The following is a 26,577-nucleotide window of genomic DNA, read 5'->3' on the forward strand; positions in this document are numbered from 1 at the left end:
CCAGGTCGCCCAGCCAATCGCCGCGATCGGGGACCGCGTAGGGCTCCGCCACTATCGCGATCTTAATGCCCCACTGTGCCATGCTCTCGATCAGCAGATCTTGAGCTCTGGCACAGTGGTTCACATTGGCCTGCAAGAACTTAATGGACGCCATTAATTATCGGCGTCCATTAAATCCTCCACTGGCTTAGCAGCCGGCGCGTCAACGATGGCAGCCTTTACGGGCCTGTCTTTGCGCCTGCCACTCTTGTTGGTCTTTTTCTTTCCCTTGTTGTAGTCGGGGCACCTCCTGTCGCCAATTCTGTGGTTGGCGGGCCGGTCGGCCGCCGCACATATGGCGCACTTCGGCTCGGCTTTGCACTCGCGAAGTCTGTGGCCCGACTCGCCACAGCGGTAGCAGGCGCCGCTGCGGTCCACTTCGCGAGTGCACTTCGCGCCGACGTGCCCCGTCTCCTGGCACCGGAAGCACCTCAGCGGCCTCGGTTCGAGCAGCCGGACCCTCGCCGTGGTCCAGCCGACGCGCAATCGTCCTTTACGGGCGACTTTTCGCGCCGCGACCACCGGGCAGCTCACCCATAGCGAGCCGTTGGGGGCGAGGGAGCCAGCCTTCACGTCGTCCGGCTGACACCCACCCTCCGCGGCCAGTGCTCGGGTGACCTCCTCGGCGGTGACGGAGTCGTCGAGCCCCATGACCCGCAGTTCGACCCTCTTCGAAGGCCGCTGCACTCTGACGGCTTCCGTACCGAGTACTTCCCGCAATTTCGAGGCGAGAAGGTCGGCCTTCTCGCCTTTCTCCGCTCCAGGGACCTCGATGATACGGGAACCCGTCGCGCCCGTTCGGATCTTGAGCGTTTGGATTCCCAGACCATCGAGGTCTATCTTGCTTCGGGCCTCCTTGATTACAGAGGCGTACGTGACGCCTCTGTCCTTCGCCTCCGGCTGCAGCGTTATCGAAACCGCCGCCGAAGACGGCGCCCGCAACTTCTTTTTCGGCTTCGCTTCTTTCGAAGCAGCCGCAGCCGCAGCCTTGCCTGGCTTCCCGGCCTTCCGTCCGAGGACGGTAGACCAGGTCTCCCGCGCGGCAGGAGTCGCGGGCGCCGGTTTCGCAGCAGGTTTCGGCGCTGCCGCCGGAGTCTCGACCGCGTTCGCGGTCTTACCCTTCTTTTTCTTTTTCTTCCGTCCATTTGGCTTCCCCCTCTTCGGAGCCGGATTCGCTGGCGGCGTCAACGTCGTGACCGCCGCCTGGTCGGCCGGCTCGGAAGCTGGGGCCAGAGCGACACGCTGCGCTTTGGCCGGTAAGAGCCGGTCGCTCAACGCCTCGATCTTGGCGTCGATCGAGGCGTTGAGCATGTCGCTCAGTTTGGAAGCGAGAGAGCGCTCGCGTTCATCCCAGTCAACGGGATGCTGAGGTTTATGCGCCGCAGTCTGCGACAGCATAAACCTCTCCATCTTTTCTTCCAGGGCATTGAACTTCGACCTCCACTCCTCCTTCTCCTTTCGAAGTTCGGCAACCAACGCCCTGAGGTGGACGACCTCGTCAGTCGCGTTGCGATTGGCGAGTTCCTCCACCACCTCCTTCATACCCTTTCGCACTTGTTTAAGGGCCTTGATATAAGTGCCCTTGAGGTTTCTCGAGCTTCCGGTCACCTTTTGCAGAAGCTCAAGGTAACCTTCCGCTCGAAAAAGCGCGTCTCCTTGCCTTTGGGCGTCGTCGCTGAGCGACATGTCCGACTGACGCGAGCTTGTCCTGGATTGGACCGCCCGCGCCATATCGGCCACCTCGCTCTCCGCCTGGATTTTACGCTCCCGCTCCTTTTCGTCGTTAAGGCGACGTTTGGCTTCGGCCAGTCTGACGTATTGGCCGGTTGTAGCCGGTCGACCTCGGCCTCTGCCAGGCGTCGCCCTTTTCCTCTCATTTTCCTCCTCCGAGGAGCCCGGAGAGAGGATCCTCTTTCTAAAGGGCTTTCGGCGGCGGGAAGATCCCAACGACATGTTGTCGTCGGAATCTGATCCCGCCCCCCAAAACCTCCCGTCGACCGAGGAGAGAGAGCCGACGCTGTCCACACGCGTGAGGACAACTCGCGGCTGTCTCACCCCGCCAGTAACTCCGCCCTTCTCGGGCCCAACGTCTTCACCGCCCTTCTCGGGCACTACGTCCACTCCGCCCTTCTCGGGCACTACCTCAACTCCGCCCTTCTCGGGCCTCTCGTCGGAACCGGAAAGCTCCGAAACACAAACACGTGATTTGCCCATCCCAGATTCGACAGGGCTGCGCGCCGAAGCGCGAAGGGATTCTCCATTGCCTGAGGCGCCGGTACCCTCCTGGGTTAATAATGTTTTAATGCACGTATCCATGTTTAGGGGATGACACAGTTAGACCGAACCTCCCATCGGCCACGCATCCCTTCGCGCTGTGTCGCCGCTTAGGATTCGGGGTAATTTTTATAGAGGTCTTCTTCCTCTAGATCCGGCCGGTTAAGGCAAGACCCCTCGGTCCCGCACGAAGCCGCGAGACATGACCACGACACCTCGCACGGGGTTACGAGCTTATGAGGCGTAGAGCGGACGGGAAACCCGCCCACTCTACCCGACGGCGGGGTCACCGCCGCCGAGGTCGCCCGTCCACTGGGAGCAGGGGGGAAAATCCCCACCCCGCTTCTCCGCGCCTTCGCAGCGCCACACTCACCAAATCACCAAGGGGGGCGAGCGATGATGATAAAATAAATAAATAAAAATAATAAATAAATAAATAAATAAATAAATAACGCTCACCCCGCCCTCTAGTGCCGGGGGGACCGCCAAGGTCCACATCCCACTCCGCGCCCTCTCTTCCGGCGCCGCATGAAAGGCTAGGCCATTCCACGCAAGCTCCGCGCTCCCTCGTGGCGCAATGTGCGATCACGGGACCACTCCAGTACAAGACCAGAGCGGGACCCGGACGCCTCGCCTGGTGTTGGTCCGCGGGGGTCCGTAGACCCCTACCGCCTGCAGTCATTCGACTGCGGCAGCACTCCCCTATCCGCCAAACGGGGGACGCGCCCAGGTAGAAGTCCAGGAACTCCTCCCCTTGGAGCCTAGGTCCCAGACCTAAGTCTGGGGCCTAGGCTCCAAAGGCCCGGGAACCTAACCTAACCTAACCTAACCTAACCTAACCTAACCTAACCTAACCTAACCTAACCTAACCTAACCTAACCTAACCTTTTTTTTTTTTTTTTTTTTTTAACGTGGGGAAAATCCGTCATGGACACCCTCCGGTAGGGGGGGCTCGGAGGGGATTCAGACTCTTACTGAATAAAAACCGCCACGTGTGTTCTGCCGTACGCCAATGTGGCGGGGTCACAAGGACGCTGTTAGCTCTTTCGCAACCCCGCCGGCGCTTGCCCTTTCGGGCCCACCGCGGTGCGAAGCACCTCGGAGGACGCACTCGAACACGAAGCGCGCCCTCCCCTCCTTGGGGGGACCGTGCAAGTCGGACGACGAATCCCCCGACCCATCGCCCGCGTGGCCCCCCCCGCGGGCAGGGGGACACCCCCCGCCCGCATTGCGCCTTTGGGTACAATCCCGCGCCGCCCCGGCGCCCCAGGCCTAGCCCGGCGTTGCGGGACACCAGGCACCTAGCCCGGGGCGGACAATGTCGGCCCGACGAAGCCGACAAAGGCCAGGGTGGCCGCAGTCAAGGCCCTCCAGCCGACCGCAGCCTCGGCGCGAGAAAGCGCCCTCGCACGCCTTAGGGCGGGCGAGCGAACCCGCCCACCCCGTCCTCCGCGTGGGGGAAGGAAAAACCGACCCCCACGTCACCGCGCCGTCTCAGCGCCACACACACAGCCGCGCCTCCGCGCCAACACACCCGCGCTCGCAGGACCACCCCAGTACTAGACCAGAGCGGGACCCGGAGCACATCGTCTGGTTTTGGTCCGCGGGGATCCGAAGACCCCTGCCGCCCGCAGTCGTGAAACCGCAGGCGGCACTCCCCTATCCGCCACCGGGGGACGCGCCCAGTAGAAGTCCAGCAACTCCTCCCATTGGAGCCCAGGTCCCAGACCTAAGTCTGGGGCCTGGGCTCCAAAGGCCTGGGAACCTAACCTAACCTAACCTAACCTAACCTAACCTAACCTAACCTAACCTAACCTAACCTAACCTAACCTAACCTTTTTTTTTTTTTTTTTTTTTAACGTGGGGAAAATCCGTCATGGACACCCTCCGGTAGGGGGGGCTCGGAGGGGATTCAGACTCTTACTGAATAAAAACCGCCACGTGTGTTCTGCCGCACGCCAATGTGGCGGGGTCACAAGGACGCTGTTAGCTCATTCGCAACCCCGCCGGCGCTTGCCCTTTCGGGCCCACCGCGGTGCAAAGCACCTCGGAGGACGCACTCGAACACGAAGCGCGCCCTCCCCTCCTCGGGGGGACCGTGCAAGTCGGACGACGAATCCCCCGACCCATCGCCCGCGTGGCCCCCCCCGCGGGCAGGGGGACACCCCCCGCCCGCACTGCGCCTGTGGGTACAATCCCGCGCCGCCCCGGCGCCCCAGGCCTAGCCCGGCGTCTCGGCTACGCCAGGCACCTAGCCCGGGGCGGACAATGTCAGCCCGACGAAGCCGACAAAGGCCAGGGTGGCCGCAGTCAAGGCCCTCCAGCCGACCGCAGCCTCGGCGCGAGAGAGCGCCCCCGCACGCCTTAGGGCGGGCGAGCGAACCCGCCCACCCCACTCCCCGCACCGCGTCGCAGTGCCATACCCTCACCGACGGCAACCTACGTGCCACCCCGCACCGCGCACGACCTCTGAACCGAAAGACGGGCTTTCCGGGCCCCCTTCTCGGAGCGAGGAACGAGTCGGCAAGACCGTCAGTCCGCAAGACCCGCCCCCGGTGATCCAAGTCCGAGACCCGTCCCGTCCCGGGCCGAAAGACGAGCCGCAGACCCCCATAAGTCCACAAACCCGCCCCCGGTGATCCGGGACCGAGACCCGACCCCGGCCCCGGAGTTAATCCAGGACCGAGACCCGCCCCTGGAGCGGAAGACAACGTTTCCGGTGATCCAGGACCAGCCCAGAGGACCTTCCCTTCCTTAGGAGCGCGCCCAACGGCCTCGACACCCCTATGCGCTTCCGCGCCTCCCGGAGCGCGACCCAAAGGCCCCGGCACTCCAAACGCGCCTACGCACGTCCTCCCCGCGCCGCGTCGCAGCACCAAACCCTCACCGACGGCAACCTACGTGCCATCCCGCACCGCGCACGACCTCTGAACCGAAAGACGGGCTTACGGAGCCCCATTCTCGGAGCGAGGAACGAGTCGGCAAGACCGTCAGTCCGCAAGACCCGCCCCCGGTGATCCGAGTCCGAGACCCGTCCCGTCCCGGGCCGAAAGACGAGTCGCAGACCCCCATAAGTCCGCAAACCCGCCCCCGGTGATCCGGAACCGAGACCCGACCCCGGCCCCGGAGTTAATCCAGGACCGAGACCCGCCCCTGGAGCGAAAGACAACGCTTCCGGTGATCCAGGACCAGCCCAGAGGACCTTCCCTTCCTTAGGAGCGCGCCACACGGCCTCGACACCCCTATGCGCTTTCGCGCCTCCCGAAGCGCGACCCAAAGGCCCCGGCACTTCAATGCGCTTTCGCGCCCTCCTCCCTGGTTTTGGTCCGCGGGGGTCCGAGGACCCCTACCGCCCGCGTCTCGCTAGTAACGCAGGCGGCACTCCCCTATCCGCCACCCGGGGGACGCGCCCAGGTAGAAGACCAGGAACTCCTCCCAGACCTAGGTCTGGGGCCTGGGAACCTAACCTAACCTAACCTAACCTAACCTAACCTAACCTAACCTAACCTAACCTAACCTAACCTAACCTAACCTAACCTAACCTAACCTAACCTAACCTAACCTAACCTAACCTAACCTAACCTAACCTAACCTAACCTAACCTTTTTTTTTTTTTTTTTAACGCTGGAAAATGCATTTACGCCCCCCCCCCACCCGAAGGCGACGGAAGTCTGGGACTCCCGGCATGCCAGACTACTCAGTAAAAACCAGCGGCGCCACTCCCTCGCCATTGCCGAAGTCGCAGGAATCAATGAAATTCTTCTGCAAACTCCGGCGGCGTCGCCCTTGCGGGCCCATCCCGTTCCTAGTGGGTGGCGCGCGGTGGCACCACGCGCACCAACCCGGGCAGAAGTTGGCCGGAAGCCCGACCGCCCTCTGCCTGGCGCTCAGGGCTGCCCCGCACCGCCCGGACAAGTGCCAACGTGAGTCAACACAGGCCGGGACGGCGCAAGGGAAAGCGCCTAAGCACCACCCCCCCCCCCCCCGAGGCGGGCAAGCGAGCCCACCCACCTCGTCCCCAGCGCAGGGGAAGGTAAAACCAACCCCCACGTCTCCGCGCCCTCACGGCGCCTGCACTCACAAGTCCGCTCTGGGCACGAGTCAGAGCAGTACCCGGAGTGCACCTACCCGCGCGCATGCGCGCCACGGGGCGAGCGAGCGAACTCGTCGTTACATCGAGTTCGCTCGCTCGACCCGTCCTCCTCTCCCCGCACCGCATCGCAGTGCCACCCCAGCGAGTGAGCCAAGCTCGAACCCGCAACTACCCCACGGGTCCGCCGGACTGCACCGACAACCGAGCAAAAGCTCAAGGGAGCCAGCACAGCCGGCCCTCCCGCAACTGGTCCGCCGGATTGCACCAGCAACCGAGCAAGCTCAAGGGAGCCAGCACAACCCGGCCAGCACACCGCGCCCCAGCGCCACAGGACGAGCGAGCCAGACCGCCCGGACCCACCCGCCCTGTCCCTCCCGGCTAGGCGAAAAGCCCCACCTCCAACGCCAGGATCGCACCGAACAACCGAGCAAGCTCCAGGGAGCCCAGCGCGACCCGGCAACCACCCTACGGCTCCGCCGAACTGCACCGACAACCGAGCCAAAGCTCCAGGGAGTCAGCACAGCCCGACTCTCACGCAACACGTCCGCCGGGTTGCACCAGCAACCGAGCAAGCTCCAGGGAGCCAGCACAACCCGGCCAGCACCCCGCGCCTCAGCGCCTCAGGGCGAACGAGCGAACCCGCCCACCCCGTCCACCTCCCGGAGCGCCCCGGCACTCCGATGCGCTTTCGCGCCCTACCCCCTGGTTTTGGTCCGCGGGGGTCCGAGGACCCCTACCGCCTGCGTATCGCGGCAACGCAGGCGGCACTCCCCTATCCGCCAAACGGGGGACACGCCCAGGTAGAAGACCAGGAACTCCTCCCAGACCTAAGTCTGGGGCCTGGGAACCTAACCTAACCTAACCTAACCTAACCTAACCTAACCTAACCTAACCTAACCTAACCTAACCTAACCTAACCTAACCTAACCTAACCTTTTTTTTTTTTTTTTTTTTTTTTTTTTTAACGTGGGGAAAATCCGTCATGGACACCCTCCGGTAGGGGGGGCTCGGAGGGGATTCAGACTCTTACTGAATAAAAACCGCCACGTGTGTTCTGCCGTGCGCCTATGTGGCGGGGTCACAAGGACGCTTGTCAGCTCATTCGCAACCCCGCCGGCGCTTGCCCTTTCGGGCCCACCGCGGTGCAAAGCACCTCGGAGGACGCACTCGAACACGAAGCGCGCCCTCCCCTCCTCGGGGGGACCGTGCAAGTCGGACGACGAATCCCCCGACCCATCGCCCGCGTGGCCCCCCACGCGGGCAGGGGGACACCCCCCGCCCGCACCGCGCCTGTGGGTACAATCCCGCGCCGCCCCGGCGCCCCAGGCCTAGCCCGGCGTCTCGGCTACGCCAGGCACCTAGCCCGGGGCGGACAATGTCAGCCCGACGAAGCCGACAAAGGCCAGGGTGGCCGCAGTCAAGGCCCTCCAGCCGACCGCAGCCTCGGCGCGAGAGAGCGCCCCCGCACGCCTTAGGGCGGGCGAGCGAACCCGCCCACCCCACTCCCCGCACCGCGTCGCAGTGCCATACCCTCACCGACGGCAACCTACGTGCCACCCCGCACCGCGCACGACCTCTGAGCCGAAAGACGGGCTTTCCGGGCCCCCTTCTCGGAGCGAGGAACGAGTCGGCAAGACCGTCAGTCCGCAAGACCCGCCCCCGGTGATCCAAGTCCGAGACCCGTCCCGTCCCGGGCCGAAAGACGAGCCGCAGACCCCCATAAGTCCGCAAACCCGCCCCCGGTGATCCGGGACCGAGACCCGACCCCGGCCCTGGAGTTAATCCAGGACCGAGACCCGCCCCTGGAGCGGAAGACAACGTTTCCGGTGATCCAGGACCAGCCCAGAGGACCTTCCCTTCCTTAGGAGCGTGCCCAACGGCCTCGACACCCCTATGCGCTTCCGCGCCTCCCGGAGCGCGACCCAAAGGCCCCGGCACTCCAAACGCGCCTACGCACGTCCTCCCCGCGCCGCGTCGCAGCGCCAAACCCTCACCGACGGCAACCTACGTGCCATCCCGCACCGCGCACGACCTCTGAACCGAAAGACGGGCTTACTGAGCCCCATTCTCGGAGCGAGGAACGAGTCGGCAAGACCGTCAGTCCGCAAGACCCGCCCCCGGTGATCCGAGTCCGAGACCCGTCCCGTCCCGGGCCGAAAGACGAGTCGCAGACCCCCATAAGTCCGCAAACCCGCCCCCGGTGATCCGGAACCGAGACCCGACCCCGGCCCTGGAGTTAATCCAGGACCGAGACCCGCCCCTGGAGCGAAAGACAACGCTTCCGGTGATCCAGGACCAGCCCAGAGGACCTTCCCTTCCTTAGGAGCGCGCCCAACGGCCTCGACACCCCTATGCGCTTTCGCGCCTCCCGAAGCGCGACCCAAAGGCCCCGGCACTTCAATGCGCTTTCGCGCCCTCCTCCCTGGTTTTGGTCCGCGGGGGTCCGAGGACCCCTACCGCCCGCGTCTCGCTAGTAACGCAGGCGGCACTCCCCTATCCGCCACCCGGGGGACGCGCCCAGGTAGAAGACCAGGAACTCCTCCCAGACCTAGATCTGGGGCCTGGGAACCTAACCTAACCTAACCTAACCTAACCTAACCTAACCTAACCTAACCTAACCTAACCTAACCTAACCTAACCTAACCTAACCTAACCTAACCTAACCTAACCTAACCTAACCTAACCTAACCTAACCTAACCTAACCTAACCTAACCTAACCTAACCTAACCTAACCTAACCTAACCTAACCTAACCTAACCTAACCTAACCTAACCTAACCTAACCTAACCTAACCTAACCTAACCTAACCTAACCTAACCTAACCTAACCTAACCTAACCTAACCTAACCTAACCTAACCTAACCTAACCTAACCTAACCTAACCTAACCTAACCTAACCTAACCTAACCTAACCTAACCCAAGGTAGGTCTCGACTGTACAGTGACGTGCAATATACCAAAAGTTGCGCCTTTGTGCGCCCTATCTCGTGGTGCAATTTATTTTATTGTAACATTTTTGTAAATATTTTTAAAAGTGAAAAAACTGTGAAAAACTTCAAAAACGTGCTAAAAACGCAAATAAATAAGTTTGTAGAAGACACGAAAGTGAATTATTCATAACAAATATTGACTTGTGATATATGAAAAGTTGCGCAAAGACGTGTTTTAAGTGTGTGTAAAAACGGTTTGTGAAAAACGAAAAACTGAAAAATTTTATAAGTGAAAAACCGCAAATCACTTGCAGTGATAAAGTTGTCGAGTGAACGCTGCGGTTTTAAGATCGACGACATATCACTTTTAAAATATCATTGGAAAGGTCTCATTGAGACCTAACTTCTGACACTACTTGGGGATTTTTCCGGCGCTTGCGCGCGGAGAAATCGCCAAAAAAACAAGTTCCACGTGGACACGTGCCCCCAGTTCCCGGGGTGCGAGGTGGTCCTGCGGCACTTCATTCGACGCGGCACGGCGAGGCGGACACCCAGGCATTTACAGCGTCTCGAAAAGTTAAGTACTTGTGGAGATATTGAATTTTAAAAATTTCGTCACTTTTCAATTAAAAATTTTTCAAAAAGGAAAGCGACGACCCCCCCCAAAATTTATTAAATTCGATTCGTTTTAATTAGTTTTATATACATTTTAAATTTCAAAATTTTCGGTGGCCTATTTTCGGAGTTATTAAATTTTCAAATTAAGGGTGAGCACGAGGGGGTGCTCCCCGCAGTCCAGTATCTCCAGAAGTATTTTTATAAATTAGTTTTAAGTGTAAATAGTACCCCAGATTTTTTGTAAAATTTTTGTATCATTTTTTGTATTTTTAATTTTAATTTTAGTTTAAAATAGTAAGTTTTTACACCCCCAAAAATCGGGGGTTGATTTTAAAATTTTCATTATATAATAGTTAAATAGGAAATAAAAAGCCCGATCTAACAAACCCAAACACGGGGTATCTAGGTTAACTGGGGCCGAATTGGGGTACATTAGACTTCGTGGCGGCCATATTGGTCGCCATTTGCAAAAACTTTGAGCAGCAATAACTCGGTTATTTTTAATCGTATCGAGTCGGGATTTTCGACGTTAATATTGCTGCTCACAGACCTGTGCCTGGGAGCACACAGCGGCTCTACGTAGAGTCAACCTCCCGATCCTGTTTTTTGGACCGGGAGTGGACGGAGCAGCTCGGGGCCATTACGGGGAGCCGTCGCACGGGTTTCTGCGATCAGCGGTTCCCGAAATATTGAATTTCTTTATTTTAAAGAAGGAACTGGGGTTTTTCCGGGCTAATTAAGCCTGAAGTTAGAAGATAGGATATCTCGGGAACCGCTGGTCGTAGAGCGACGCGGTTTTCACCGTTGACGGGCTCTCAGGAAGAGCTGTAACACTGACTGTGGGTGGTGACTCTACGTAGAGTCCTTGACGAAAAGGTAGAGTTTTCTCTACATTTTCATAATTTAAGTTTAGCATTAAGTTATATAGGAACCGGGGCATATTTGCCTGCCTCCTTGATTGGGGAGCGACTTTTTACGAGCCGTTCCTTACGTGTTTTTTAACTTTAAACAAAAATATTTGTTTTGCCTTATATTGACCACCTGTATATATATAGAGTATAGATTTTATAATAATTTATTTTAATTTTATTCCTTTTATTTTTACGTATTGTGACGCGCCTCCGATATGTTCGGTCTGCGCTCACCCCCCCAAAGTAAGGCCAGAATGGCTCAGACTACGAAACCGGTTAAGGTAACTAGGAGGTCGACGGACGGGGCAGCCCCGAGGCTCCCGCTACGGACTGGCCCTATTAAAGGGCCTACTCCTATATGCACCAAAGACAAAGCTGAGGCGATGGGGACTCCGGAGTCGCCGCAAATGGGTGTTCTGTGCGGTCCCCGCCGATTGTCTCAGCGATCCGTGGAAGAAATTAAAAAGTCGGCGAGGATCGAGGCGGCCGATGAGTTGGTCCGCAAATGTACGATAGCGACAACAGGCTCCAAAAACCTGAAGCGGGAATACAAGGAAATGATTTGTGAAGCCGTAGATGGACTTTACAAGATGCTTGAGGAGAGCGAGGCCGAGCTTGAAATTATAAACGCTATGAAGGTGAGGGTACTCAACCCCAGCAGGGAGAATTCGCAGCACTCGCTGCGCGGGCCTTCGCCGACGGCATCGGCTGCCGAAACCATGCCAAAAGTGGCACTCGATTCCACGCTGAGCCAAAAACTGGACGAACATACCCGCCTCCTGATCGAGAACGGAAAACGTCTCCAAGACTTACAAGACAGACTGACCAAACAGCAGGAAGCGGTGGTCGAACAGAGAACCTACGCGAGTGTTGCGGCGGCCGGATCTCCACCGGGGAGACCGGTTGCCTCACACTCGCTGGTGATCTCGTCAGCAAACGACCAATTGACGGGTGAGGAAGTCCTTACCCAGCTAAGGGAGACAATGGAGGCCAAAGAGGGGTGGGTTAAGGTCGAGAAAGTGCGGAAGGCCAAGGACAGAAAAATAGTGATGGCCTTCAGCACGAAAGAAGAGAGGAACAAAGCGCGAATGAGAGTGGAGGAGAAAGGTAAGGGTCTCCTGGTCGAGGAGGTAAGTAACAGGGACCCGCTTCTGGTTCTGAGGGGCGTCTCGTCAGCTAACACTGACGAGGACGTATTGAAGGCCCTGAGGAACCAGAATCTGGAACTGTTTGACGGCCTCGACCAGGAGACCAGTAGGGTTAGGGTTCGATACAGGCGGCGGGCTCGGAATCCGCACGCGGCCCACGTGGTTCTGGAGACCTCGCCCGCCCTCTGGGATAGGATTACCCGTAAAGGGTACGTCCATATCGACCTCCAGAGGGTGAGGGCTGAGGACCAGTCCCCGTTGGTGCAGTGCTCCCGATGCCTGGGCTACGGGCACAGCAGGAAGTGTTGTGTGGAGTCGGTCGACGTGTGCAGCCACTGCGGCGGCCCGCACCTGAAGACGGAGTGCACGGACTGGGCGCAGGCCGTCCCGCCCTCCTGCAGGAACTGCCGAAGGGCGAAGCTGGATAAGCTGGACCACAACGCCTTCAGCAGTGACTGCCCAGTTAGGAGTAAGTGGGACGAGTTAGCGCGGTCAACAGTCGCGTACTCCTGAAGGTGCGATGGTCGGCGCGGTGGCGTGCTAGCAAGAAGTCTCCATTCCCTGGCTACATACGCGCGAGACACTCTGCGGGGGTCCTGGCTTCGGAGGAAACCTGTATGTTTGTTGCGAGACAAGACTCCTGCAGACCAAGAGGGGAGTGAATGGCCACCGACTCCTGCACAGGACTTCGGCTTTTTGGGTTACAGGGCATCTGTAGACTATAAAGGTTCTGTAGTTCGATAACGGACACAAATCCTAGCAAAACCACGGCAAATAAATGAGTTGCTCTCCATTATGAAGGCAGGCAAATATGCTATGTTTATATCATTAGAATATAAAACGATAGCATAGAATAAGTAGATGTAAGTAGGATTAAGTAAAAGTTGTCAACTATTAGCATTAAGATTAGATTAAAACATGTAAAACTCGAAATTAAATTATAAAAGAAATAAGAATGTAAAATAAAATAAGAATAGATTAAGATGATAGTATGTAAGATAAAATGTTTGTTTTGATAAAACAAATTAAAATAGTAAGATTAGAACAAAAGAAACTTGAAATAAAAATTACAAAAGAATAAAAATGTTAATTTAAAATAAGCATAGACAGAGAGATAAAATAAATTAAAATAGTTTGGAATGATAGAAATCTCGAAATAAAACTATAGATGTTAACATAAAATAAGAATAGTTTAAGTCAAATGTAATAACATAGCGTTGTAGAAATTCGATTATTAAGATAGAAATAATTGTAATAATGATCATACGTATCATTACGACAATAAATTTTTGGAACTTCTTACGTAAACCCATGAACCCTGTAAAACAAAACTATGAAAGAAATATGTGTCCAATTATTTACCCGTGTAGTTTAGTATTAAGTAAAGGTAGCCAGTAGGCCTCTAAACTAGTGGGAACCCACCCTGTGTGAGAAAGGTGATGAATGTGAGAAAGAAAAAGTATGCAGCATGGAAGTACGAGAGGCATGAAAGCGAGAACTGGTATGAAAGAGTAGCTAGCGAATACAGACTCCGACCACACATATCGGAGGTCTAGAATAAAAAAAAAAAAAAAAAAAAAAAAAAAAAAAAAAAAAAAAAAAAAAAAAAAAAAAAAAAAAAAAAAAAAAACCTAACCTAACCTAACCTTTTTTTTTTTTTTTTTTTTTTTTAACGTGTGGAAAATCCTTCATGGACACCCTCCGGTTGGGGGGGCTCGGAGGGGAGTCAGACTCTTACTGAACAAAAACCACACGTGTGTTCCGCCTATGCGCTTGTGGCGAGATCGCGAGGACACAAAGCTCTTTCGCGATCCCGCCGGCGCCTGCCCAGACTAGGGCCCGTCGTCGTCGCCGCAAAAGCGACAGCGACCCGAGAGAGGATCCCTTGAACACATAAGATCGCCTCTCTCCGTCCTCCTCGGGATCGTGCGATGCGGTCGATAGATCCCCCGACCTATCGCCCGCTGATCCAAACTACGGGGGCGGCGGCTGCAGGTTGGCCAGGTAGGCCCTGCGCCGCCGACCGCGTCTACCGCGACGAGACGGAAGCGAGTTCGGATCCCGTTCCCGCTCCCGCTCCGCCGCCTCCTTCCGCAGCATCACGGCGCTGCAGAAGGAGGAGACTGCGCTCCAGTTCTCCTCGCTGCCGACCATGGCCGAGACCACGGCCGGCAGCGAGAGATCCGCTCCGATGGCCGCCGACAGGGCGGCGCGCTCTTCGCACCACGCCGGGCAGACCGCGCGCGTGTGCTCCGCCGTGTCCTCGGCGCCGGCGTCGCAATGGTGACATTCCGACGTCGGCTCCCGCCCCAGCGCTCGGCACAGATAGCGACCGAAGCAGCCGTGCCCGGTCAGCATCTGCGCCAAGTGGAACGACATCGCACCGTGTCGCCTATCGACCCAGCCGCGCAGAACGGGCCGAATCGCCGCCACCAGCCCCCGACTCGTAATTACGTTCGGGTCCTCGAGATTCTCCGACCACTTCCGGAAGAGGCCGTCGCGAGCTTCTCTCCTCCATCGCACGACCTCTTGCGGACGAGGCGGTTCCTCCCTCAGGCGCGCTTCCGTCACGCGCCAGAAGACCGACGCGAGAGCTTCGGCCTCCAGTTCCCACGGGGGGCTGCCGGCGAGGAGACACGATGCGGTGTAGGACACCGTGCGGTACGCCCTCGCAGCCCGCAGCGCGATAGCGCGATGCGGCCTGCGAATCAGAGACACGTTCCGCGCGCAGAGAGCGCCCGCCCAAATCGGAGCGCCATACAACGCCATCGAACGCACGACGCCCACGAAGAGGCGTCTGCATTTGTCGGCGGGCCCTTCTAGGTTGGGCAGTAGACTCCCGAGCGCTCCGGCGGCGGCCAGAAGCTTCGGGGTCAGCCGCCGGAAGTGTTCGTCGAACTTCCAGCGACCGTCGAGAACGATGCCCAGGTACTTCATCGTCGACCCGACGGCGATCGAAGTACCCCCGACGACTATCGACGTCCCGGGCGGAGGAGCGGCCCTCGGCCCGTGAAAGGCCAGGACCTCCGTCTTCTGCAAGGCGACCTCCAGCCCGAGAGCCCGAATTCTGGCCACCACCTGCGCGACGCCGGCCGTGGCGAGGCGGCCCGCCTCGCGGTGCCCGCCGGCGCGAACGGTGACGAGAGTGTCGTCTGCGTAGCAGATGACCGACACTCCCGGCAACGTGGCACCGCGGAGCACCCAGTCGTAGCCGATGTTCCACAGGAGCGGTCCGAGGACCGAACCCTGCGGAACGCCGCACGACATGGACCGCCTCGACAGACCGCCGCCGCCTATCGGGAACTCTACCGCCCTTCCCGCAAAGTAAGCTCCGATGAGCCTACGCAAGTAGCGCGGGATACCGTGGTATCCCATCGCCACCCTCACCGTCTCCCAGGGCAGAGAGTTGAACGCGTTGGTCACGTCCAGCGAGACCGCCCACAACACTCCACCCCGGGAGACCGCCGACTCGGCGAGGTCCCTGAGGTGGGCGATGGCCGCGACGGTCGACCGGCCCCGACGAAATCCATACTGCGCCTCGTGCAATCCCGGGTTCATCGACTCGAGAATTCGAGTCGCCAGGACGCGCTCGAACACCTTACTGATCTCGTCGAGGAGCACGATCGGTCGATAGGCCGAAGGCTGTTCGGCCGACCGTCCGTCCTTCTTCAGCAGGACGAGCCTGCCCGTCTTCCACACCTGGGGAAACCGGCCCTGCTCCAGGCACCTGTCGAACAGGGCCCGAATTCTGCCACCCATGCTACCCGTCGCGAGGCTCAGCACCTTTCCCGGCACGCCGTCCGGGCCCGGGGCGGTGCGCTTAGATTTGAGCCTCGCGACGGCCGCACCGAGCTCCGCCTCGGTCACAGGGGGGATCCCGCTCTCCGCAAGACGCGGCTCCGCGACGCCCATAGCCGGTGGGCTCCACTCGTTCCTATGAGGGAAGAGGGACTCGACTACGCGCTGCAAGATTTGCGGCTGCAGACTCGTGGTCAGAGGGGGTGCCCACGGACGGAGCTTCTTCCGCACCGCCCGGTACGGCCTGCCCCACGGGTCTCTGTCCAGAGTTCGCAGCCACTCGTCCCAGCACGATTCCTTAGCGCGTGCAATGCCCGCCTGCAGCGCTTTGCAGGCGGACCGGTAGGAGTCGTACAGGCCGTCCTCTGCGGCCTGGTCCCTTCTTCGCCTCCGCCTGTAGTTGGTGAATCGGCGGCGCGATCTCACGCAGGCTTCGCGCAAGTCGCGGAGCTCCGGACGCCACCAGTACAAGTGCCGCCTCGGCGGGAACGGCTTCGCCCTCGGCATCGCCGCGTCGCAGATCCGCGCCAGCGATTCGCGGATGCCCTCTGCTTCCTCGTCGACGGAAAGGGCCGGTTCCGAAGGTCGGCGGATCCATTCCTCCACTATCGCAGCCTCCACGGCGATCTCCGCATCCATCCGACTCAGCACCCAGCGCGGCCCGGTGCCGATCGGGACGCTCGAGTCGGACGCGTTCGAACGCGACGAGGAGACGTCGAACCGAATGTACCGGTGGTCGGAGAGGGTCTCGACGTCGGTCAAGACTCTCCAACCCCGGACGCGGTTGTGGAGGTTTCGGGACGCGAAAGTCACGTCCACAATGGACCCACCGCTCCTTCGCACGCAGGTGTTCCTCGTGCCCCGGTTCAGCAACGTGAGGCCCGTTGCCACCGCCCATTCCTCCATGATCGCGCCCCTCGCGTCAGTCGCCGGAGCCCCCCAGGTCACCGACTTGGCGTTGAAGTCGCCGGCGACCAGAACGGCGCGGTGCGGCCGCCGAGCGATCGACGCCCCGATCTCCGCGAGCATTGCCTCGAAGTCGGCGAGACTCCGGCTCGGGGGAGCGTACACGCCGATGACGGCCACTCCGTCCATCGTACCGAGTGCGTATCCGCTCCCCCTCCGGACGTCCACGAAGCCCGCAGAGGCCGGAGCGATCACCGCGACCGACCCGTCCAGGTCGCCCAGCCAATCGCCGCGATCGGGGACCGCGTAGGGCTCCGCCACTATCGCAATCTTAATGCCCCACTGTGCCATGCTCTCGATCAGCAGATCTTGAGCCCTGGCACAGTGGTTCAGATTGGCCTGCAAGAACTTAATGGACGCCATTAATTATCGGCGTCCATTAAATCCTCCACTGGCTTAGCAGCCGGCGCGTCGACGACGGTAGCCTTTACGGGCCTATCTTTGCGCCTGCCACTCTTGTTGGTCTTTCCCTTTTTCTTGTTGTAGTCGGGGCACCTCCTGTCGCCAATTTTGTGGTTGGCGGGCCGGTCGGCCGCCGCACATATGGCGCACTTCGGCTCGGCTTTGCACTCGCGAAGTCTGTGGCCCGACTCGCCACAGCGGTAGCAGGCGCCGCTGCGGTCCACTTCGCGAGTGCACTTCGCGCCGACGTGCCCCGTCTCCTGGCACCGGAAGCACCTCAGCGGCCTCGGTTCGAGCAGCCGGACCCTCGCCGTGGTCCAGCCGACGCGCAATCGTCCTTCACGGGCGACTTTTCTCGCCGCGACCACCGGGCAGCTCACCCAGAGCGAGCCGTTGGGGGCGAGGGAGCCAGCCTTCACGTCGTCCGGCTGACACCCACCCTCCGCGGCCAGTGCTCGGGTGACCTCCTCGGCGGTGACGGAGTCGTCGAGCCCCATGACCCGCAGCTCGACCCTCTTCGAAGGCCGCTGCACTCTGACGGCTTCCGTGCCGAGGACTTCCCGCAATTTCGAGGCGAGAAGGTCGGCCTTCTCGCCTTTCTCCGCTCCAGGGACCTCGATGATCCGGGAACCCGTCGCGCCCGTTCGGATCTTGAGCATTTGGATTCCCAGACCATCGAGGTCTATCTTGCTGCGGGCCTCCTTGATTACAGAGGCGTACGTGACGCCTCTGTCCTTCGCCTCCGGCTGCAGCGTTATCGAAACCGCCGCCGAAGACGGCACACGCAACTTCTTTTTCGGCTTCGCTTCTTTCGAAGCAGCCGCAGCCGCAGCCTTGCCTGGCTTCCCGGCCTTCCGTCCGATGACGGTAGACCAGGTCTCCCGCGCGGCAGGAGTCGCGGGCGCCGGTTTCGCAGCAGGTTTCGGCGCTGCCGCCGGAGTCTCGACCGCGTTCGCGGTCTTACCCTTCTTTTTCTTTCTCTCCCGTCCGTTTGGCTTCCCCCTCTTCGGAGCCGGATTCGCTGGCGGGGTCAACGTCGTGACCGCCGCCTGGTCGGCTGGCTCGGAAGCCGGGGCCTCTCTGTCCTTCCTCGCGTCCAGAGCGACACGCTGCGCTTTGGCCGGTAAGAGCCGGTCGCTCAACGCCTCGATCTTGGCGTCGATCGAGGCGTTGAGCATGTCGCTCAGTTTGGACGCGAGAGAGCGTTCACGTTCGTCCCAGTCGTCGGGACGCAGAGATTTATGCGCCGCAGTCTGCGACAGCATGAATCTATCCATTTTTTCTTCCAGGGCGTTGAACTTCGACCTCCACTCCTCCTTCTCCTTTCGAAGTTCGGCAACCAACGCCCTGAGGTGGACGACCTCGTCAGTCGCGTTGCGATTGGCGAGTTCCTCCACCACCTCCTTCATGCCTTTGCGCACTTGTTTAAGGGCCTTGATATAAGTGCCCTTGAGGTTTCTCGAGCTTCCGGTCACCTTTTGCAGAAGCTCAAGGTAACCTTCCGCTCGAGAAAGCGCGTCTCCACATCTTCCGGCGTCGTCGCTGAGCGACATGTCCAACTGACGCGAGCTTGTCCTGGATTGGACCGCCCGCGCCATATCGGCCACCTCGCTCTCCGCCTGGATTTTACGTTCCCGCTCCTTTTCGTCGTTAAGGCGACGTTTGGCTTCGGCCAGTCTGACGTATTGGCCGGTTGTAGCCGGTCGACCTCGGCCTCTGCCAGGCGTCGCCCTTTTCCTCTCATTTTCCTCCTCCGAGGAGCCCGGAGAGAGGATCCTCTTTCTAAAGGGCTTTCGGCGGCGGGAAGATCCCAACGACATGTTGTCGTCGGAATCTGATCCCGCCCCCCAAAACCTCCCGTCGACCGAGGAGAGAGAGCCGACGCTGTCCACACGCGTGAGGACAACTCGCGGCTGTCTCGCCCCGCCAGTAACTCCGCCCTTCTCGGGCCCAACGTCTTCACCGCCCTTCTCGGGCACTACGTCCACTCCGCCCTTCTCGGGCACTACCTCAACTCCGCCCTTCTCGGGCCTCTCGTCGGAACCGGAAAGCTCCGAAACACAAACACGTGATTTGCCCATCCCAGATTCGACAGGGCTGCGCGCCGAAGCGCGAAGGGATTCTCCATTGCCTGAGGCGCCGGTACCCTCCTGGGTTAATAATGTTTTAATGCACGTATCCATGTTTAAGGGGGTGACACAGTTAGACCGAACCTCCCGTCGGCCACGCATCCCTTCGCGCTGTGTCGCCGCTTAGGATTCGGGGTAATTTTTATAGAGGTCTTCTTCCTCTAGATCCGGCCGGTTAAGGCAAGACCCCTCGGTCCCGCACGAAGCCGCGAGACATGACCACGACACCTCGCACGGGGTTACGAGCTTATGAGGCGTAGAGCGGACGGGAAACCCGCCCACTCTACCCGACGGCGGGGTCACCGCCGCCGAGGTCGCCCGTCCACTGGGAGCAGGGGGGAAAATCCCCACCCCGCTTCTCCGCGCCTTCGCAGCGCCAGACTCACCAAATCACCAAGGGGGGCGAGCGATGATGATAAAATAAATAAAATAATAAATAAATAAATAAATAACGCTCACCCCGCCCTCTAGTGCCGGGGGGACCGCCAAGGTCCACATCCCACTCCGCGCCCTCTCTTCCGGCGCCGCGTGAAAGGCTAGGCCATTCCACGCAAACTCCGCGCTCCCTCGTGGCGCAATGTGCGATCACAGGACCACTCCAGTACAAGACCAGAGCGGGACCCGGACGCCTCGCCTGGTGTTGGTCCGCGGGGGTCCGTAGACCCCTACCGCCTGCAGTCATTCGACTGCGGCGACACTCCCCTATCCGCCAAACGGGGGACGCGCCCAGGTAGAAGTCCAGGAACTCCTCCCCTTGGAGCCCAGGTCCCAGACCTAAGTCTGGGGCCTGGGCTCCAAAGGCCTGGGAACCTAACCTAACCTAACCTAACCTAACCTAACCTAACCTAACCTAACCTAACCTAACCTAACCTAACCTAACCTAACCTAACCTAACCTAACCTAACCTAACCTAACCTAACCTAAAAAAAAAAAAAAATTAAACACAGCGGGAGTGTGGGGCTCCCGGCGGTAGGTGCAATGCCGGACTACCCACTAAAAACCAACGGTGTCCACCTTCGTCGCCCGTGCCGGGGTCGCAGGAGTCCGAATTCTTCTGCAAACCCCGGCGGCGTGCCTCGTCAGGCCCTTTCCTGTCCTCGTGGAGGAGGTGGCGCGCGGGGGACACCGCGCGCGCCTACCCGGCAGATTTTGGTCTGCCTAGCGTCTAGGGAGGGAGGCGGTTATCGTGCGCCAGCCTCCGACGCCCGGTCCTTTTGCGGCGGAGGGGGAGGTCGGTGGTGTCCTCCCTCACCCGCTCCGCCGCCTCCTTCTGCGCCATCACCCGCTCGCAGTACGCGAGGACGGCGTCCCAGCACCTCTCGCTGCCGGTCATGGCAGAAATCACGGCCGGCAGCGAAAGGTCCGGCCCAACTACGCTTCGGAGCTCTTCACGCTCCTCCGTCCACGCCGAACACTCTTCCAAGACGTGTTGCGCCGACTCGTCGTCACAATCCTGGCAGTGGTGGCAACGAGGAGAGGGCTCCCTCCCGGCGACCCGACACAGGTACCCCCCGAAGCAACCGTGCCCCGAGAGGACCTGCGTGGCGCGGAAGGTTAGGACGCCATGCCGTCTGTCCAACCACTGCCGAAGAACCGGCCGAACCGCATCGATCGTCCGGTGCCCCGCACTCGGACGCTCGAGCCTCACAACCCACTCCGCGATCGCGGCATCCCGCTCTCGCCTCAGGTGTTCTGCAAGCCGTGGTGCCGGACTGAGGGTCCCGGACGCCAGACTCCGACGCCGCCGGTATGACGACGCCAGAGAGACCGCGTCCAGGTCCCAGGGCAGGACTCCAGCCAGCACGCACGCTGCGTCGCCCGAGATCGTACGGTACCCGCGTACGACCCTGATCGCCATCACCCTCTGCGCGCGCCGCAGCAGGGCGATGTTCTCGCGGTCCAGGGCGTCGGACCAGACGGGGGCACCGTACATCGCCATCGCTCTCACGACGCCGGTGTAGAGCCGGCGGCAGCTCACACCGGGACCGCCGATGTTCGGCAAAAGCCACGAGAGCGAGGCTCCCACCTTCAGCAAGCGCGGGACGAGCCGCGCGAAGTGCGCCCGGAAACCTAACCTAACCTTTTTTTTTTTTTTTTTTTTTTACGTGTGGAAAATCCTTCATGGACACCCTCCGGTTGGGGGGGCTCGGAGGGGAGTCAGACTCTTACTGAACAAAAACCACACGTGTGTTCCGCCTATGCGCTTGTGGCGAGATCGCGAGGACACAAAGCTCTTTCGCGATCCCGCCGGCGCCTGCCCAGACTAGGGCCCGTCGTCGTCGCCGCAAAAGCGACAGCGACCCGAGAGAGGATCCCTTGAACACATAAGATCGCCTCTCTCCGTCCTCCTCAGGATCGTGCGATGCGGTCGATAGATCCCCCGACCTATCGCCCGCTGATCCAAACTACGGGGGCGGCGGCTGCAGGTTGGCCAGGTAGGCCCTGCGCCGCCGACCGCGTCTACCGCGACGAGACGGAAGCGAGTTCGGATCCCGTTCCCGCTCCCGCTCCGCCGCCTCCTTCCGCTGCATCACGGCGCTGCAGAAGGAGGAGACGGCGCTCCAGTTCTCCTCGCTGCCGACCATGGCCGAGACCACGGCCGGCAGCGAGAGATCCGCTCCGATGGCCGCCGACAGGGCGGCGCGCTCTTCGCACCACGCCGGGCAGACCGCGCGCGTGTGCTCCGCCGTGTCCTCGGCGCCGGCGTCGCAATGGTGACATTCCGACGTCGGCTCCCGCCCCAGCGCTCGGCACAGATAGCGACCGAAGCAGCCGTGCCCGGTCAGCATCTGCGCCAAGTGGAACGACATCGCACCGTGTCGCCTATCGACCCAGCCGCGCAGAACGGGCCGAATCGCCGCCACCAGCCCCCGACTCGTAATTACGTTCGGGTCCTCGAGATTCTCCGACCACTTCCGGAAGAGGCCGTCGCGAGCTTCTCTCCTCCATCGCACGACCTCTTGCGGACGAGGCGGTTCCTCCCTCAGGCGCGCTTCCGTCACGCGCCAGAAGACCGACGCGAGAGCTTCAGCCTCCAGTTCCCACGGGGGGCTGCCGGCGAGGAGACACGATGCGGTGTAGGACACCGTGCGGTACGCCCTCGCAGCCCGCAGCGCGATAGCGCGCTGCGGCCTGCGAATCAGCGACACGTTCCGCGCGCAGAGAGCGCCCGCCCAAATCGGAGCGCCATACAACGCCATCGAACGCACGACGCCCACGAAGAGGCGTCTGCATTTGTCGGCGGGCCCTTCTAGGTTGGGCAGTAGACTCCCGAGCGCTCCGGCGGCGGCCAGAAGCTTCGGGGTCAGCCGCCGAAAGTGTTCGTCGAACTTCCAGCGACCGTCGAGAACGATGCCCAGGTACTTCATCGTCGACCCGACGGCGATCGAAGTACCCCCGACGACTATCGACGTCCCGGGCGGAGGAGCGGCCCTCGGCCCGTGAAAGGCCAGGACCTCCGTCTTCTGCAAGGCGACCTCCAGCCCGAGAGCCCGAATTCTGGCCACCACTTGCGCGACGCCGGCCGTGGCGAGGCGGCCCGCCTCGCGGTGCCCGCCGGCGCGAACGGTGACGAGAGTGTCGTCTGCGTAGCAGATGACCGACACTCCCGGCAACGTGGCACCGCGGAGCACCCAGTCGTAGCCGATGTTCCACAGGAGCGGTCCGAGGACCGAACCCTGCGGAACGCCGCACGACATGGACCGCCTCGACAGACCGCCGCCGCCTATCGGGAACTCTACTGCCCTTCCCGCAAAGTAAGCTCCGATGAGCCTACGCAAGTAGCGCGGGATACCGTGGTATCCCAGCGCCACCCTCACCGTCTCCCAGGGCAGAGAGTTGAACGCGTTGGTCACGTCCAGCGAGACCGCCCACAACACTCCACCCCGGGAGACCGCCGACTCGGCGAGGTCCCTGAGGTGGGCGATGGCCGCGACGGTCGACCGCCCCCGACGAAACCCATACTGTGCCTCGTGCAGTCCCGGGTTCATCGACTCGAGAATTCGAGTCGCCAGGACGCGCTCGAACACCTTACTGATCTCGTCGAGGAGCACGATCGGTCGATAGGCCGAAGGCTGTTCGGCCGACCGACCGTCCTTCTTCAGCAGGACGAGCCTGCCCGTCTTCCACACCTGGGGAAACCGGCCCTGCTCCAGGCACCTGTCGAACAGGGCCCGAATTCTGCCACCCATGCTACCCGTCGCGAGGCTCAGCACCCTTCCCGGCACGCCGTCCGGGCCCGGGGCGGTGCGCTTCGATTTGAGCCTCGCGACGGCCGCACCGAGCTCCGCCTCGGTCACAGGGGGGATCCCGCTCTCCGCGAGACGCGGCTCCGCGACACCCATAGCCGGTGGGCTCCACTCGTTCCTATGAGGGAAGAGGGACTCGACTACGCGCTGCAAGATTTGCGGCCGCAAACTCGTGGTCAGAGGGGGTGCCCACGGACGGAGCTTCTTCCGCACCGCCCGGTACGGTCTGCCCCACGGGTCTCTGTCCAGAGTTCGCAGCCACTCGTCCCAGCACGATTCCTTAGCGCGTGCAATGCCCGCCTGCAGCGCTTTGCAGGCGGACCGGTAGGAGTCGTACAGGCCGTCCTCTGCGGCCTGGTCCCTTCTTCGCCTCCGCCTGTAGTTGGTGAATCGGCGGCGCGATCTCACGCAGGCTTCGCGCAAGTCGCGGAGCTCCGGACGCCACCAGTACAAGTGCCGCCTCGGCGGGAACGGCTTCGCCCTCGGCATCGCCGCGTCGCAGATCCGCGCAAGCGATTCGCGGATGCCCTCTGCTTCCTCGTCGACGGAAAGGGCCGGTTCCGAAGGTCGGCGGATCCATTCCTCCACTATCGCAGCCTCCACGGCGATCTCCGCATCCATCCGACTCAGCACCCAGCGCGGGCCGGTACCGATCGGAACGCTCGAGTCGGACGCGTTCGAACGCGACGAGGAGACGTCGAACCGAATGTACCGGTGGTCGGAGAGGGTCTCGACGTCGGTCAAGACTCTCCAACCCCGGACGCGGTTGTGGAGGTTTCGGGACGCGAAAGTCACGTCCACAATGGACCCACCGCTCCTTCGCACGCAGGTGTTCCTCGTGCCCCGGTTCAGCAACGTGAGGCCCGTTGCCACCGCCCATTCCTCCATGATCGCGCCCCTCGCGTCAGTCGCCGGAGAACCCCAGGTCACCGACCTGGCGTTGAAGTCGCCGGCGACCAGAACGGCACGGTGCGGCCGCCGAGCGATCGACGCCCCGATCTCCGCGAGCATTGCCTCGAAGTCGGCGAGACTCCGGCTCGGGGGAGCGTACACGCCGATGACGGCCACTCCGTCCATCGTACCGAGTGCGTATCCGCTCCCCCTCCGGACGTCCACGAAGCCCGCAGAGGCCGGAGCGATCACCGCGACCGACCCGTCCAGGTCGCCCAGCCAATCGCCGCGATCGGGGACCGCGTAGGGCTCCGCCACTATCGCAATCTTAATGCCCCACTGTGCCATGCTCTCGATCAGCAGATCTTGAGCTCTGGCACAGTGGTTCAGATTGGCCTGCAAGAACTTAATGGACGCCATTAATTATCGGCGTCCATTAAATCCTCCACTGGCTTAGCAGCCGGCGCGTCGACGGTGGTAGCCTTTACGGGCCTGTCTTTGCGCCTGCCACTCTTGTTGGTCTTTCCCTTTTTCTTCTTGTTGTAGTCGGGGCACCTCCTGTCGCCAATTTTGTGGTTGGCGGGCCGGTCCGCCGCCGCACATATGGCGCACTTCGGCTCGGCTTTGCACTCGCGAAGTCTGTGGCCCGACTCGCCACAGCGGTAGCAGGCGCCGCTGCGGTCCACTTCGCGAGTGCACTTCGCGCCGACGTGCCCCGTCTCCTGGCACCGGAAGCACCTCAGCGGCCTCGGTTCGAGCAGCCGGACCCTCGCCGTGGTCCAGCCGACGCGCAATCGTCCTTCACGGGCGACTTTTCGCGCCGCGACCACCGGGCAGCTCACCCAGAGCGAGCCGTTGGGGGCGAGGGAGCCAGCCTTCACGTCGTCCGGCTGACACCCACCCTCCGCGGCCAGTGCTCGGGTGACCTCCTCGGCGGTGACGGAGTCGTCGAGCCCCATGACCCGCAGCTCGACCCTCTTCGAAGGCCGCTGCACTCTGACGGCTTCCGTGCCGAGGACTTCCCGCAATTTCGAGGCGAGAAGGTCGGCCTTCTCGCCTTTCTCCGCTCCAGGGACCTCGATGATCCGGGAACCCGTCGCGCCCGTTCGGATCTTGAGCGCTTGGATTCCCAGACCATCGAGGTCTATCTTGCTTCGGGCCTCCTTGATTACAGAGGCGTACGTGACGCCTCTGTCCTTCGCCTCCGGCTGCAGCGTTATCGAAACCGCCGCCGAAGACGGCGCCCGCAACTTCTTTTTCGGCTTCGCTTCTTTCGAAGCAGCCGCAGCCGCAGCCTTGCCTGGCTTCCCGGCCTTCCGTCCGATGACGGTAGACCAGGTCTCCCGCGCGGCAGGAGTCGCGGGCGCCGGTTTCGCAGCAGGTTTCGGCGCTGCCGCCGGAGTCTCGACCGCGTTCGCGGTCTTACCCTTCTTTTTCTTTCTCTCCCGTCCGTTTGGCTTCCCCCTCTTCGGAGCCGGATTCGCTGGCGGGGTCAACGTCGTGACCGCCGCCTGGTCGGCCGGCTCGGAAGCTGGGGCCAGAGCGACACGCTGCGCTTTGGCCGGTAAGAGCCGGTCGCTCAACGCCTCGATCTTGGCGTCGATCGAGGCGTTGAGCATGTCGCTCAGTTTGGACGCGAGAGAGCGCTCGCGTTCATCCCAGTCAACGGGATGCTGAGGTTTATGCGCCGCAGTCTGCGACAGCATAAACCTCTCCATCTTTTCTTCCAGGGCATTGAACTTCGACCTCCACTCCTCCTTCTCCTTTCGAAGTTCGGCAACCAACGCCCTGAGGTGGACGACCTCGTCAGTCGCGTTGCGATTGGCGAGTTCCTCCACCACCTCCTTCATACCTTTGCGCACTTGTTTAAGGGCCTTGATATAAGTGCCCTTGAGGTTTCTCGAGCTTCCGGTCACCTTTTGCAGAAGCTCAAGGTAACCTTCCGCTCGAGAAAGCGCGTCTCCACATCTTCCGGCGTCGTCGCTGAGCGACATGTCCGACTGACGCGAGCTTGTCCTGGATTGGACCGCACGCGCCATGTCGGCCAGCTCGCTCTCCGCCTGGATTTTCCGTTCGCGCTCCTTTTCGTCGTTAAGGCGACGTCTGGCTTCGGCCAGTCCGACGTATTGG

General features: G+C 60.8%; 2 protein-coding genes across 2 annotated transcripts; both read right to left on the minus strand.

Moving 5' to 3' along the window:
• Positions 1-20,474: 20,474 nt before the first annotated feature.
• Positions 20,475-21,248, minus strand: LOC123668435. The gene has a single exon (XM_045602166.1). The coding sequence runs from the start codon at positions 21,246-21,248 to the stop codon at positions 20,475-20,477; it is 774 nt and encodes a 257-aa protein (XP_045458122.1).
• A 1,066-nt stretch (positions 21,249-22,314) lies between these two features.
• LOC123668734 lies at positions 22,315-22,677 on the minus strand (the record flags this gene model as incomplete). The annotated part of the gene is made up of 1 exon (XM_045602430.1): positions 22,315-22,677. A coding segment is annotated over exon 1 (363 nt), but the record flags the coding sequence as incomplete, so codon positions are not given.
• Between the last annotated feature and the right edge of the window lie 3,900 nt (positions 22,678-26,577).

This window comes from Melitaea cinxia, chromosome Z, assembly GCF_905220565.1.
Source record: "Melitaea cinxia chromosome Z, ilMelCinx1.1, whole genome shotgun sequence".
NCBI lineage: Eukaryota > Metazoa > Arthropoda > Insecta > Lepidoptera > Nymphalidae > Melitaea > Melitaea cinxia.

Excerpts from the sequence above, each read along its gene's own strand:
- LOC123668435 (XM_045602166.1), bottom strand. The coding sequence starts at position 21,248 with ATGGCGATGTACGGTGCCCCCGTCTGGTCCGACGCCCTGGACCGCGAG.